The sequence below is a fragment of the Neurospora crassa genome, linkage group VI (assembly GCF_000182925.2).
Source record: "Neurospora crassa OR74A linkage group VI, whole genome shotgun sequence".
NCBI classification, from domain to species: domain Eukaryota; kingdom Fungi; phylum Ascomycota; class Sordariomycetes; order Sordariales; family Sordariaceae; genus Neurospora; species Neurospora crassa.
In genome coordinates this window covers 509,973-524,514 of record NC_026506.1, presented here as the reverse complement: position 1 = coordinate 524,514, position 14,542 = coordinate 509,973, and the positions used below count along the sequence as shown (strand labels likewise).

Here is a 14,542-nt window from a genome sequence, read left to right as displayed (position 1 = left end):
TCGCGCCTCCCAGGCCTGTGCCTTGAATTGACCGTTAACAGCTCATCAGACGTGAGGTTCGGTGTCGTCCGGTTGGATCGTAGGAGCCCGCAGTGCATTAGCCTCCCGTGGCTACTGCTAAGCTAGCGCTGTCCGGTGCTATGCAACCTGCGCGACAGCGACACCAACAGCGATGAGCCCCGCATGGAAAGGATGGAAACAGAGGAAACTGTTTAGGTAATTCCCTGAATTTCAGCCAAGGGAGGGTTACACTGCAGCTGCCGGCGATAAGACTTGTCGGCGACGGTCTAACTTTTTGTATCGTTGGTTGGAAGGTGATGCCGGCCCAGCTTGTTCACCGACTTTCCATCGAATCCTCCTCCTCCTTCAGCTCCTTCGTTTTTCATGCACAAGAATGGATCGTGACGGTTGCAAATTTTTTTCAAACGCTGGCGGCCGGCCTCGGGGACGTTCGGAGTCGGTGGGATGATGAGGCAGACTTGCCAACCACCATCACCTTGACCATCATGATACATACACGCACGTCGCATCGTCGGTCCTTCTTCTCCTTGGACTCTCTCTCCCTGATCGGTCCTTTGGTGGCCATCACGATATCTCTCACCTTTATACATGCGGACGACACCTTTCTACCCATGCAAACAGGAGAGGTTGTATTCATACAGACCTACTCCCCCATCCCACGACAAACATCCCCGTCGTTGCCGGCGCCAAGATACTAGTCAACCCAGCCTGCAATTTCCAAAAAGTCTCGTGGGTCCTGTCTGTAATGTAGAGATCTCCTCATGTGTCAACCAGTCGTCCGGTTCGGGGTCTTCACATCTCATACCAGTTCGTTACCAGCTCAGAGGACACGACTAACAGTTCTCGACACTCTCAAACACATCATTGGACCGCTTGCTGGGGAGGCAGATTGACGAGTAGTGTAGTTTGAGCGGATGTCAGCCAATTCTTCAACTCGCATGGTTAGGTACCGTGACCAACAAAGTGAGATCGATTCAAAAAGGTCTACCTGCCTGCCAACGCACCGAAAACCCACATCGAGAGGTAGGTCAAAGTACCACTGCTTGAACACAACAATCGTTGGGGTAAGCATTGATTGAGTAGAAGTCAATGCAATATTGATCACGTTCAACGTCGACATTGAACCGACTGTACTCGTTGGTACCTACCATACATATCCAACCCGAATAGAGGAGGTGTGTGCAACTTGTGCGGCGGCGGTATATCGGCCAACGTTCCCAACGTTCCCACCTCCATCCCCGCGACAGAGGACTGTGTACAAAGACGATTGACTACCTTCGGGTCTGGAAGCCTTCCAGAACAATTCCAAAACAAGACGAAAGACCCAAAGAGGTCCCACCGGGCGCCCCTGATTTCGGGTCATCCGGTTTAGGAAGGAGGAAAGAAACGATTCTAGCCACCTCATCTGGTCCGTCGTCCGTCCGTCCCCTGGAGTCTCGTATCAGTGAGCCCGAGCTAAGGTGATTGAAGGGTGGGTTTTCGGCTCTATTACACTCTACACTAGTCCGTCCATTCAGTCTGAAGGCTTCGGGCCCATTTTTCTTTTGTTTCTACCTCTAGTGTGTATCGACATTGCAGTCAGGAAACTGCGATGAACAGATACCTCCATACCTCTCTCTACCTACTGTACCCCTTTCCGAGCAGTACTGACTGACCTGACTAACGGTGTGTTTCAAATCGAGTCAAACTATCTCCGTGCATCGCCAACGAGACGGGGCCAGGCCAGGCACATACCACAGCGGACGGATATCTGATCTGGTCTGGTCTGGACATGGAAACACGGACCGGACCCGGACAACGACAAAGGCCATGTGGCAGGCATGGCTTGTGCTTTCATCCATCCACATTGGGGCTTTGGGTCCGGATCACCATTTGGCTCGTGAAAGGTGATACTTTGTGCTACCTCTCACTTTTTATTTTATTTTATCTTTTTTATGTTGTATTTTTCTTTGGTTCTCTTTCTTTCCTCGCTGTGCCCGAGATCGAAAGTTTAGGTACATAGGAGAGCCGAGTGAAACTGGACTCGGCGCAAAACAAACCTAGTCCTAAACATTCCTTACGCACACAGACACGCTCCTGGACGATCTTCGCTTTTGTCACATGTTACTAGATCTCCCCGATTACCGACCTTCTCGTTCGGCTTCGGGACGCAAGACCGTTTCATCTTGGCTTTTTGCTTGTGTTTCGTAAAGTCCCTGACACTCCCAGCGAATGGGCATCACGCACTTCACGAAAAACTTCTCTCTTCCGTCCAGATTTCAGAAGAAGGTGGGAGGTAGTCGACATGTGAATATGTGTCCCCTATGCGCCTTGTGATATGTGCCCCATGTTACCAGTCGTTGGAGTGCCAAGGCGAAGGAAGGGGAGGGGACCGCTTGCCACAAAAGCTTGTCTTGACTCTCTCTTTCCTGGGGTCCTGGGGTTGCTCGTTGATCTGGCACCAACAATGACCTCAACTGTTGGCGATTCGACTTATAGCGGCACGTGAAGCATCAAACAGCCTTGTGTGGATTTACATGATCGAAGATGTGTTAACGAAGGAAATCATACTGAATGATGAATGTATACCTACCTACTGACGGCTGGGATAACGCCCGCTCAGTCGACACGTGAACCCAGTGCCGCATTCTAGAAATATAAAACAAAGACGGGCAGAGGTCTAGACCTCCAACCACTCTTTGAGATTTATATTCCTCGATCTCACGGGCCAAGGGACTGCACGGATTAAGCTAAATTGTACCTTGCGAGGCCGCCACTTTGGTCTTTTCTTTAGGAAGGTGGAATTGGTAAGGGCTTAGGTAGTGGTCAGCGTAAGTACACATTTGAGGGAGGCTCTTGGGTATGGAAGGTGCGATGTGTTTGGCATGTTGGCAGGTGGGAGGAAGCGGTGATGGGTGACAAAGGAAAACAGGGGAAGATGCGTGATGGGTTCAAGTTCCTCAGAGACTATAGGAAATAATCGCACAATGACACAACCAAATGTAGTACATCTCAAGGGTTATGGTAGTGAATGGCTCAAACCTCTTTTTTTTAACATATAGAGGTATTCATGCTTTGGTAATAGAGGTACCGTCGGTCCAGACTGATATGGGTTGTTAGGTAGAGATATGTACCTAGGAACCACTTACAGGGCCGACAGGCATGCCTGGGTTAGGGTTAAGTGCTGCACTGCACCGCCTGCACGCATGCACCAGCACCGACTTCATTGTTTCCATTCTTCCGCAAACAATACAGTAATTATTTTCAACAAACCGGTCCGTACTCTCTCCTTGGGAATCGCTTGAAGTTTCCCTGTTCAGCTTCATCAGGCGCTCGAGTACAGAAAGCGATTGAGCCTTGGAGACATGTGATTAACCCATCCACTATCCTCCGCGCCAACAGCACAATCGAAGAAGCTTCTAGGGGTGTCAAAGCCCATCCTATTCCTCGGAAAGATAAAATGCACCTTCCATATCCACGTGAAACGAGGGGCACTCGTATCGACCATATCATCATCATGGATGAATCCGGCGGTTTCGACCCTTGGACGAAAAGGTTGTGTGGAGGGTTTTGTTTTGGGGGGCGTGCTCAAGAACAAAGGAAGCATCTACCCTCCAAATTATCGGATGAAGAACATTTGGAGAGATTTTAGTTGGGTATCGTGACATTTGGCATGTGAAGTTGGGGTACAGAGACATGGGATGAATTACATCATACCGGTCCGTCCTTTTCTGTCGGGTGATTGCAGTGGTGATGCGGGCGGTGAGATAGTGACGGGCTCCGAGATCTCTTACCTAACTTATGCATTCCTTCCAAATTCGATATCCGGCAGGACATGAAGTCACCAGACGCCCCGTTCATCATTGAAGCGATTTGTCTCTCTGGCCCTCCCCTTCTGTATTTCGAACCTGCAAAGCGGCTGAGTGCCTGCATACAGGACGCTGCAGAAAGGGTCACGGTATGCAGTTTTCGCGCCCCACTGACGGACCGGGCAGTAACCGGCACCGGCACCGGTATTTGCCTGTATCCTCCCCAAATCACGAAAATGACCGGCCCCGGTAATCTTCCCTTCCATTACACTACACTCTACACCACCAATTTTTCCCCAACAGACCACCTACCCTATCGTCCACCGTCCACCGTCCACCGTCCTAGGTGTCTCCGTCCCGAGCCTACACCTATGTAGCTAATCTGGTAATCTTTCTTCCACCAAAACACCCCTACCCGGCCCGATTTATCTTCTCCATGTCCGGACCTTCTGAGTGTTTCTTTCGCCCTGGCAAAAACTACCTTAATCCCCCTCTCGCGCTATCCATGCTCTACAAGTCTAGTCTACTTGGAAAAGGGTAGTTTGCCGTCGATCACCAAACAGCCCCGACCCGACACCCCAAAAAAGCGGCATGCGGCGCCAACAGAAAACGGTATCCCGGGGACGCACACGGGTTTACGGCTTTTTCGCGGCAAGTTAGTGTGCTTCTAGGCAAGTTAACCTAAGCGGTGAGCGCTGCCTGCTCCCTTTTGGAGGGTTGAATTCAACAAATAGGTGGGTAGAGGTAGGTAGGTAGGTAAGTAGAGCGCTCGCGAAGACTCCTGGAACGGTGAATGTGTTTGTCTGCGTTTGGTGTTTGCGATTGGGATGCGTTACAAAGGTTTAGTGTATAGTTGGTTGAGTATGACGTCTTTAGCGACCCTCCATCAACCTCTAAGCCTCCTCCCTTCTTTGTATGTGTGTATGTGTCGAGAACCTCCACAATACCTACATGTAAATCAAGTCCGTTCGCGGTCGCTAGCGATGATAGATAGTCAATGGTAGGCAAATAGGTAGAGGTAAGATATGTATGGAGTCCCATTTACTTTCACATGCCCCCCATTTCTCCCGCTATAGTGGCTTGTAATAGGAACTGTAAAAAAACGATCTAAGACAGGCCCTGCCGGCTGCAACCACCTGCGAAGAGGACTCTACATACACTTGCAAAGGTCCGCTAAGCGGATAAAAGCCATAGTTGCATATATACTTTGAAAGCTTCAGAAAATGCACCCAACCAACCTTGGAAAGCAACAAGAAAAAAAAAAAAAAAAAAAAAAAAAAAAAAAAAAAAAAAAAAAAAAAAAAAAGGAAGACACCAACGAAGGAGAGGACATCGTCTTTCACCCTAACCCTCCTTCCAACGAAGGCTCTATCTTCAACCTTAACCCTCTTCTTTCACTCATTTTTATTTCTCAATACCTTAAGGTCAGATTGCAACAACAACACTTACAATGCAACAGCAATTGAGGCTGCGCCAGCGATTATCATTGTTATGATTGATCGGAGTTGCTAGAGGTCTGGAGACCTTCGATTAGTGTAGCTCAAATCCGCTTATTTAAGGTTAGGCACTTAGTGGAGGCTGGGTGGGACTTCGGCACCTGTCAGATTGATTTTTTACAGTTCCTATTAGAAGCCACTGTACCCGCCCTTTCTCCCCTTCTCCTGTGCGGCGGTCGGTGCCTGGCTTTTATCCCCTCACCACCTACGCTCATCCCCTCACTTTTTCATTCCTTCATCCCTTCCATCCTGCTGCTGCTCATCGTGATCCCGACGACTAACAAGAGTGTCCGACCGCCGAACCTCAGGTCCGCCCGCTTCCCCTTGTATCCCTGAACTAACTGACTGACTGACTTTCCGGCCTCGTCATTCGTCGTCGCACAAACAACAAAACGTCCAGTCTCCTCTCTTTTAATCGTGCACCCGCCCTAGGACGGATTAACACCCCGTGGGGTAATTGAGACAAAAAAACGAAAATGCCAAGCAGCAACACTTAGGTACATACTAACACAAACGTTGAAAGGGGATGAAGATCCCTTTTTTGGGGGAATTATTGTATTTGCTCATGACCGTCAAATTAGATCTATTGGCTCAACTACTTAGTCCAGTCCTTTGTCCTCGTCATTGGTTCACAGCCCCTAGTGTATATAGTATAGACTAAAGAAGCTCTCTCCGAAAATTGAAGGCCGCCGCCCGGAGAATATCGGATTGAAGATCGGCTATGTACGTCGCCAACGTCGTACTTTCCTTTCCTTCTCCTTCGGATGGTGGAAAGAAGAAAGGACTGGAAAAAAGAAAAGTGCCATTGATACCTAACCTATTTTCGTCCTTTTCCCACTTTTCCCCCGCATTCCCGCATTGGTGATCCAAGATCGTACCTACTATATAAACATTTTTTTCCCCCAAGATCAAGAGAAATGTGCAGATCTTGATGGTCCCATCGTGTAGTGTAAATGTTGAAGATGGATGGACGAATGGATATTCTACAACCCCCTTCCAACGGGTAGCAAGTACGTAAAATAAAAGAAGAAGTACATGGCGCCAACGGAGCCCATTAATGCCATCGCGTAAGTTTCTTCTTACATACCCCCCTGCCTGGCCTGTGTAACAGTCGAGTACCATAACCGCCGCAATTATTGAGGCTCCAAACACAACAACCCCCGACACAACAGCACAGCATCAATCAACCAACTCAAGTCGCATTCACATGCAAATATATAAAAGCAAATTGAATGAATTCGTTTTGCTTACGCGAGATTATGAATAGTATGCTGCTGTTTGGGGTCTTATTTCACCCCTCACCCCAAGCAAGACACCGAGCGGCTCATTATGGCTTCCGTCCGTCCTTCGCCGCCGCCGCCGTCGCCGTTTTGTTTTTGCCTTTCTGTCACCAGCCATCATTATTTTGAAATGTCACTATCCGTTTTTTTTTCTGTAGACACTTGAACTCTGGAAAAAAAAATCAAAAAATTCGCGTTTTCGCGTTTTGTTTTGCTCGCTCGCTCGCTCGCTCGCTTTCTCCTTTTTTTGTTTTCTTCTCACAACAACTTGCATTCCACTAGGCGCTAGCCTGCTCTGCTGTCAAGAAAAGATTGGGCGGAAGCGCGAACCACGCGGACGGATTTGACCGTAGCGTAGCGCGACGCCCTGACCGATCAGCTTCTTCAAAAAGTCAAAAGTATCGTACACGCGGCCAGCAGCTGTTCTGGTTTTGTCCTTTTTTTTTCCGCCCCTCCCCCCATCCATGCGCGAAGAAGGCCTGTCACGAAAAGGGAAAGTCACTAGTGTGAAACATGTGAAAGGTAACAGGTTTTGTGAGAAGCGGTCTGCATGTTGCATCGGGACCGCGAAGGACAGACAGAAGAAACACCCCGGCAAATGCGCAAGGGCTTTGGTATCATGTGATGAGAAAGTAAAAGAAACGCCGTTCAATGTTGCCAGATGAGAAAAGAGAAAGAGAAAATTTGATTTCAGAAGCCCGCAACCAATGCATGATAGTAAATAACCCGCCTATCCCCATTTCCCCCCATTTCCCTTTGATGAACCCAGGGCAGTGATGCCATCATTGTAAACATCGGCCATTTCACGCCAGCCTGTAATCCCCAAGGCTGTCCCACCCGTGAAAGACCATTTGACCCAGATCCACCATGAATATTAAGGCCAAGCTGATGCGTACAATGCGCGAGCCCAAAAGAAGATCAAAAAAAAAACAATCAAACGCCGGCCGGGTCATGCAGTGAAGTTCGTTAAATGTGTGTCGCTCCCAATGCTGGAATCAAGTGTACACGGCAGCCGAACCGGTCTGCCAATTGGGTTACCCAGTTAATGGGCCCCAAGGGTATCTTTTGTTGTGTTGGAATATGTGCATAAGTAATGTAGGATGGTAACAAATGTTTACCAACCCTGTGCGTGATAGCCGCTATAGGCATTTTTGGTAAAATATTGGTCCCACCGCTCCTTGTCGTTGTCGTCCTTCATGCAGGGACGCTCCGGATACTGCTTAAGGTTGGCGACATCCTGAGAAGTGTGGCGACGCTTGAGCACCGCAGTGGCCGTCGAGTTCTTGTGGGATCTCTCCCAGAGCAGGTTACGGCGAAGGGACTCGGTCAGCTCGGTGGCAAGCATGTTACGCCGCGTGGTACGAGGAGACAGGCAAGCTTGGTGGTGGAAGCCGGTGGCAACCGCGTTGATGGGCTGAGCGGTGGACCTAGGAATCTCGTTGATGGGACGCATAGGAGGAGCACGCTTGCCTCTCATCATCAATGGCGCTTCGTCCGAGTCGTTCGGCGAAGGAACCATAGAAGGTCCGTTGAGCTGAGTGCGGGCGCGTGGGATAGCCGAAGTGGATTGCGAGGCAATGTTGCCAAGCTTCTGCGCCCGGGTGTTGTTGTGCAGCATCAGGGTGATGAGCGACCGCCGAGAAGTAAGGTTGACCTTGGAGTCGACACGCTGGAAGTTGAACTTGTCATCCACGCTCGACTTTCCACTTTCTTCAACCGAATCCTCCCAGTCGGACGAGTCATCATCGTCATCGATAGCGCTCTCGTCGACATAGTCGCTATCCGAGTCGTCGCTAATAGCCGAGCTATCCTGGATGACGACCTGCTTGCCAAGGGCACCTGTCCTCTTCAGGTCCCGCAGGGATTCCTCCTCCTCAGATGATCCCCTGCCGACCTGGAACATCTTCTTCTTAGGCGGAAGAGGGATCTGCTGCTTCCTGTGGTCGAAGCTCTGCTCGCGGTCAGTGTAGGAATCGTCGCCCGAGTTGGACGCGCCCAATGCGAAGCGAGCCTGTTGCTTCTTAGGCTGCACAGGCTTGGCAGCAGGAGCATCGGTAGGCTCGGGAATCACGCTCGGCGAGGGCTGACGAGAAGCATGGGCGGAGGCACGCTGGATGATGGGAAGTTGAGAGGGAGAGACAGAGAAACCACGAGTGACGATGGTGGGTCGTAGCTGAGTGGAAGTTTCGGTAGATGCAGCGGTCTGCAGCGACTCCATCGAGGGGTTCTCAGAGGTGTTGCAGGAAGACTCTGTCGTAGTCGACCCGGACCGCTCGAGCTGGTGGATGACAGGCGCAGGCTTGGTCTCCTCGACGGGAGGTGAGACGAGAGTGATGCTCGGGAGAGGGGCATTCAGAGGCTCCTTGGCCTCGATGATGGAGACTACCATCTTCTCGAGATCACCAGAGGTGATGTGACGCTCCCGACCACGACTGCGGTTGCTGGCGCACGAGTCCTGCCGTTGTATCCGGGGGCGGAGGTATTCGAGAGGCTCGACGTCGGTGTCGTTGCCAAAGTCAACGGCTTCCTCATCCAAAGCTGAATCCACACTACCAGACAGTTGGGGCATGTCCTCGCCAGCCGAATACCTTTGGATGTCCTGAGGCTGGCAGGTCGCAGAGGACTCGATGTCGGCGACTTCGTTTTCGCAGCAAAAGGTCTCCCGGTTCCAGAGGCGCCAGCTCAGGTTTTCAAGGCGACGGCCTTGGTGAACGGAGTCACGGCAGCGGGCAAAGACTGGAGAGAGGGAGAAAAGGCCAAGGTTAGCAGTTGCTACTGGTGGGGCGCAGGGGGGTGGCGCCATGCGGGTAGGTCAAGGGCAGGGAGTCAGGAGACTGGGCTCGTACCTGTCCACATGCTAAACAGGTTGGCGGGGTTGGTAGTGTCGACCTTGTGGATGACATTGGCGTCGACCTGCAGGACGGGCGTCTCTAATGACAGAGGCATGATGACGGGGGAAGCTGCTCGCTGGGTCCGAGCAGACGCACAAGTGCAAGTAGGGCGAATAGTGACGGCTAACTTCGCGAAAACGACCGCGAAAGTCGAGCCTGTGACTGGGGGTCTGGTGCGGCTGTTGCTTGATGGTCTCTGTCGACGTGAGTTGTTTGTGAAGTTGTATTCACGGTTGCTTTCAGCGGATGCGATCCTGGAGTGCTTGTGGAATCAGGATCTGCTCTGCACCGAAGGTGGACCCAAGTTGAGATGGCTCCGCAGCAAGTGTCGGATGACAATTGGGACCTAGAATGGGATTGGTGTTGTTGTGATGGCTGTTGTCGACGGGTTCGTGACGGATTGTCCCAAGTGTGTAAATCTCTTCGCTGGGGGGGTGCCCGCTTTTTTCGACTTCGTGGCCGGCTGTGGTGGGTCTGGTTATGTCGGCGATGGAAGGTACAGTAAGTAGTGCGAGTGTTGGCGCAGGAGTCGCTTCAAATGCAAGTTGAGGTTCCCTTCTGTTGCAACCCTTTGTTCCCTTGGATGTCTTGCGTAATCGTTGGAAGCGTTGTCGTCGAGATCGTGAATGTCGTCGTCGTCGTCGTCGTCGTCGTTGTGCTTCCTTCGAGTTCCACAGTTACCGAGCGTAGGGGCAGGTTCGTGTGGTGGGAGTCGCAGCAATTAGTAATTACTAAAAAGCTGTCGGAGTCGGATGATGTTGGAAACCAATGCGTGTCGGGGGTGTTGTGATGTTGTGTGGTTGGTGTTGAACGGGAGTTGGTGACGAAGACGAGAAAGGTCGAACAGGAGAGGGATTCGGAGCGTGGTGGGGGACAGGATATTGATGTCTAATTGTACTGCCAGTGGCAGGCTGGATGGGATTGGCAGGGAAGGAAGGGGTGGACGTCAAAGTCAATCGAAGCGGAGGCCCAGGCCAAGTGACTGCTCGCTGGTTTCCACTGCCCTGTCCTGGTTTCATCCTGCTTGTATTTCGGTACAGTACGTACCTCTACTGCACGCAGTGAGTGCAGTGAGTGCGGTCATCCAACTTTGCTTGTGCTGGCACTGGAGCGCGGGATGGGACCGACGGGGCCTTGGGGCCACTGGCCAGTACCAGAGTGCCTGGTCGCTCACAAGACGCGGTGAACAAGGCCAATTGGTTCCAATACCGTAACCGTCCACACTCGGCCCCTTGTCCCTTGCTCGGGCAACTGTGTTGTCGGTCGGTTACAGTACAGGTACTTACAGCCAATACGTACCGGCGACCCCTTGGTGCAGGGCATCGCATTGGGAGGGCCGAATTGGAGGGTGGAGGTGCAGTGGTGGCGGCGGGGGTTACGGTACGTCGGTACGTGAGTACGGAGCGGTACGCAGGTGAAAATGAGCCAACCGAAATGGGTAACTGACCAGTGCATCGCTTCAGTTTTGTAATCGTAAAGTACCGGTCAGTCAGTCAGTCACCCTTGCACAGTCGTCCGTTTTCTGCTGCCCCCGTGTCCACCACGATTTTATGCCCTCACCCACTCAGTTCCAGCAAAGTCCAACTCGCAGCAAGATAGAACGGACGAAAATCACAGCCAAAACTCCACATGTCAGGCAAGGCAGTTGGACTTGTGGCTTGTGATGAGGTGCAACGCCGCGGCCATCCCATCCCTTCAAAAACAGCATCACGGACTCGCGATCAACACCACAGTCTGACACGACTGTCAGGGCGGCGTCGCAGCAGTGGAAGTGACATGCCAAACGAGCTGTATTGTACAAGTCCAAATCCGCTCTGCATTGCATCAGCAGCATCAATCGCCCCGACGGAGCATCAAATCTGGGGCAGGGCACAATCAACGACTGAACTCTGAACACCACGTTGGAACCCAGGTTCAGGGCCGTCAACAGCATCTCTTCTGCTTGGGGCTGATGTGCCCCAATACCTGAAGGGGCAGCACTCACTAAGGAAGATACCGCATGAGGCTTAGCTTGCCACATACACCTAGACCAATTCAGGATATCAAGGCGTCTGTGGGGTTTCGGGAGCATTCTCGGCCCCAGCCCACGGTTTGCAGTTTGCGACGTGCCTGGGTGTCCATCGCAAACGGTCGGCTGCTCAGGCCCAGCCAGGGACCGACAACATGTCGACGACGGTAGAAGATGCTACCCAGAACGTCTAGCAGAGTGCCTCAACTGGAATGATGGGTTGCGTTGGGCAACCACCACGATGCTGGAATGGGAAGTGTAGTGTACAGTAGGTATTCTCCCACATGGATTCCAGATTGCCATCCCTCTTCATGATGATGAGTTGGGCTTTTCGGGGAGATCTCCCGGAAATCCAGGTTTCATTGTCACCATGCTTGTGGCCGATGCATTCATATCAATCACGATGGATGGCCGTTGGCGGCTGTCATCGATGTTTCTGTCTCTCGCTGTGCCAACACGTCGTCTCAAAAAGTGGTTGAAAACGGTCGATCATTCTCCCATCTCGGCCCATCTACCGACATCACCACACGCAGGTCAGGTGCAACAAAACGGACCCTTTGGAATTGGACAGCGGCAAAGTCATGTGCCCAGTCAGATGGTCTCGAAAGCTGGAACAGAAAGCCCAGGCCTTCTTCCCCGCAAATCGCCACGCTGACTCTCTCGAACCTCAGCGTTGCTGGAACCGTTCCTGGGCGTTCCTGGGAATTGTGAGTGCAGTGGCCAGTGCTCAGGACCAGGGACCTGCCAAGTGTCAAACCTGCTTTCTGTTCCTGTCTGTGCGTGATGCAATGACCGTCGGCGGGTGCCGGACACCTGTCGCCCAATGTTACAGCAGAGGTACCGTTGGCCCTCATTGCAATCTGCCTCTGCGATGCCTGCCCCTGCTCGCCATCCTGTCTGCACTCAGCACCAGGCACGGCAATTCAACAAGCCACGGCAGTGAGGCCCTTGTGGGAGATCAACTCGATGATCACGAGTCCTCATCGTCAATGGTCCTGTCAATGCCCTCTGCATGGCTCCAAACGAACGTTCCATGGCTGCTTCCGGCCCCCCAGGCTCATCAGGGCGACATTAGAACAACCAACATGGCAAAGAAGCACACGAGACTACCTAACTGACAAGATTGGGACCATCCGCCCATCATTCCGCATACATACCCACCTATGTAGATTCTAGACTACCTATACCTACATTGTCGTTCATTGCGTCTCAATCCAGCACTGCCGTCGAGTAGGTAGCATAGTAGCCTGCCTGAAATAGGGTCACCCCGCCGCCGGCCAACAATGGAATTGGAACACGAATCGACTGACTGCGGGAAGCCATCCAGAGTGCTGGCACGGCACGGCTGTGATTGTGACGGCGTCTGGCGGTGCAAGCAAGGGCAGCAAGGGGCCAAGGGCAGGGCAGTTTGCCCCTCCCTGATGCCTCCCAGCTGACCTCGTGATTTCTTCCTCATCACAGGGCGCAGGCGGCTCCGTTTGCCGCGGCCAACAACCCACGCACACACCCTGCCTACCCGTCCGTAGTAAAACAACACATTCGGCCTCACGTCGTCCGTCTCAAACCCCAATGCAGCGAATCTCACAATGTGTCTTTCGCAAAGGCGCATGCGGACGGCAGCCCTCATGCTGTTGGTACGGCTTGTTGGAGGACCATCCGTCCGCTGAGCACATTCGTGGCAAGTCAATGGCATGAGAAACCATCTCGTCTGATTTGTATGGCCGGTTCCAGTAATAATATCTCATATGCGGGGACTTGGTCAGTTGCCATACCAACCCCATTCTGACTGGACAACAGTCGGCCATCGAGCCACCATCACGATGCCGTCTTGCCAAAGACCAAAAGGATGCCGTGCGCTTCTGGGCCAGCCACGTTTCGACAATGATCTCAGCCTCGAGGGGTGAAGTCTGGATTTTGCCGGGGAACGTTGGTTGCACCCATCATGTCTTGGAGAGTGTTGACCGACAAACCTGGCCAAGCGTCTGGACCTGAACATATCGCAGAGTCTGTTTGTCTCTTGTTGTCTTTTGCGCTGTGCAACTAGGCACATGCGAATCGACGATGCACCCCACGCTGTATCATTCATTCATTCATTCACTGCTCGCAGTGTCCCTGGTTGATGATGATTTGCAGTGGAATCGCACCCGCCAGGCGAAAAACTTCAACTTCCGCGGACGCACTAGAAAAAGGAAATTCGGATCTCCGGCTACGGAAGGATACAATGGCGCCTTGTTATCACGCACTGCAAATAATTCTTTCAACGCTCACATTTGACAGATGTATTCTCGCTGTTTTTCTTTTTTTCGCCATGGGAAAGATAGGAAAAAGAAAAACAGTTTATTACAGCTGTTGGTCTTGACTTCGATAAGATAACTGAGCGTAATGCTCGGTCCATCCCCCGGTATTGTCAACAACAACGCCTTCTCCACGCCTTCTGTTACAGTGAGTGGTGTAACAGTGCTCTCAACGCCATAGCATTGGGCCATTCGCAGTTCGGCATCAAACCTAGCCTCGGGGTTTTTGTGGATCACTGTTGTTCTGGGGGTGGATATTTGTTTTCCCTCCCAGGAAAGTTCAAGCATTACTCATCCAACCCTGCAGTCTGCCTGGGATAGAGGCATTTTGATTTCTCGGCACGTGAGCACCAGTCTCATTACAGGCGGTCCAGGGATAGGGATATTCGCTATGTATCGGAGGCAGAGCCGGTCGGTCGGTCGGGCGGCCTTCCTCACCCGCACCATGCGTTTCTTTCGTACGGCCTCGGTATTCCCAAACGGTCATGTCCGGATTCGAAATGCTGCAATTTCACGCCAGGCGATTACATGCGTTTGTGGAGCTTCGGATGGCTAGCATCATCCGCGGTAGGATCACGATTGATTGAAAATGATCTAACCTGCCTGCTTTTGCCCTGCCTTGCCCTACCTACTGTCGCTTCCAGACGGACGGTAACGGCGATCAAAGGCGTGGCTTTGCGTGGCCTCATGAAACGAGAAGCCATTCATTCATGAGCAAACCTCTATAAAGTGACCTGTTGCATCTCTGAAATTTCCATCCTTGC

The 14,542-nt window shown here is 51.9% G+C and overlaps 1 protein-coding gene across 1 annotated transcript; it reads right to left on the bottom strand.

Annotated features, from left to right (window-relative positions):
• Positions 1-6,268: 6,268 nt before the first annotated feature.
• NCU04718 (hypothetical protein) lies at positions 6,269-10,432 on the bottom strand. The gene is made up of 2 exons (XM_955156.3): positions 9,432-10,432; positions 6,269-9,321 (listed from the first exon to the last, which is right to left on the bottom strand). The coding sequence occupies exons 1-2, from the start codon at positions 9,529-9,531 to the stop codon at positions 7,700-7,702; spliced, it is 1,722 nt and encodes a 573-aa protein (XP_960249.1). The 5' UTR covers positions 9,532-10,432; the 3' UTR covers positions 6,269-7,699.
• Positions 10,433-14,542: the final 4,110 nt, after the last annotated feature.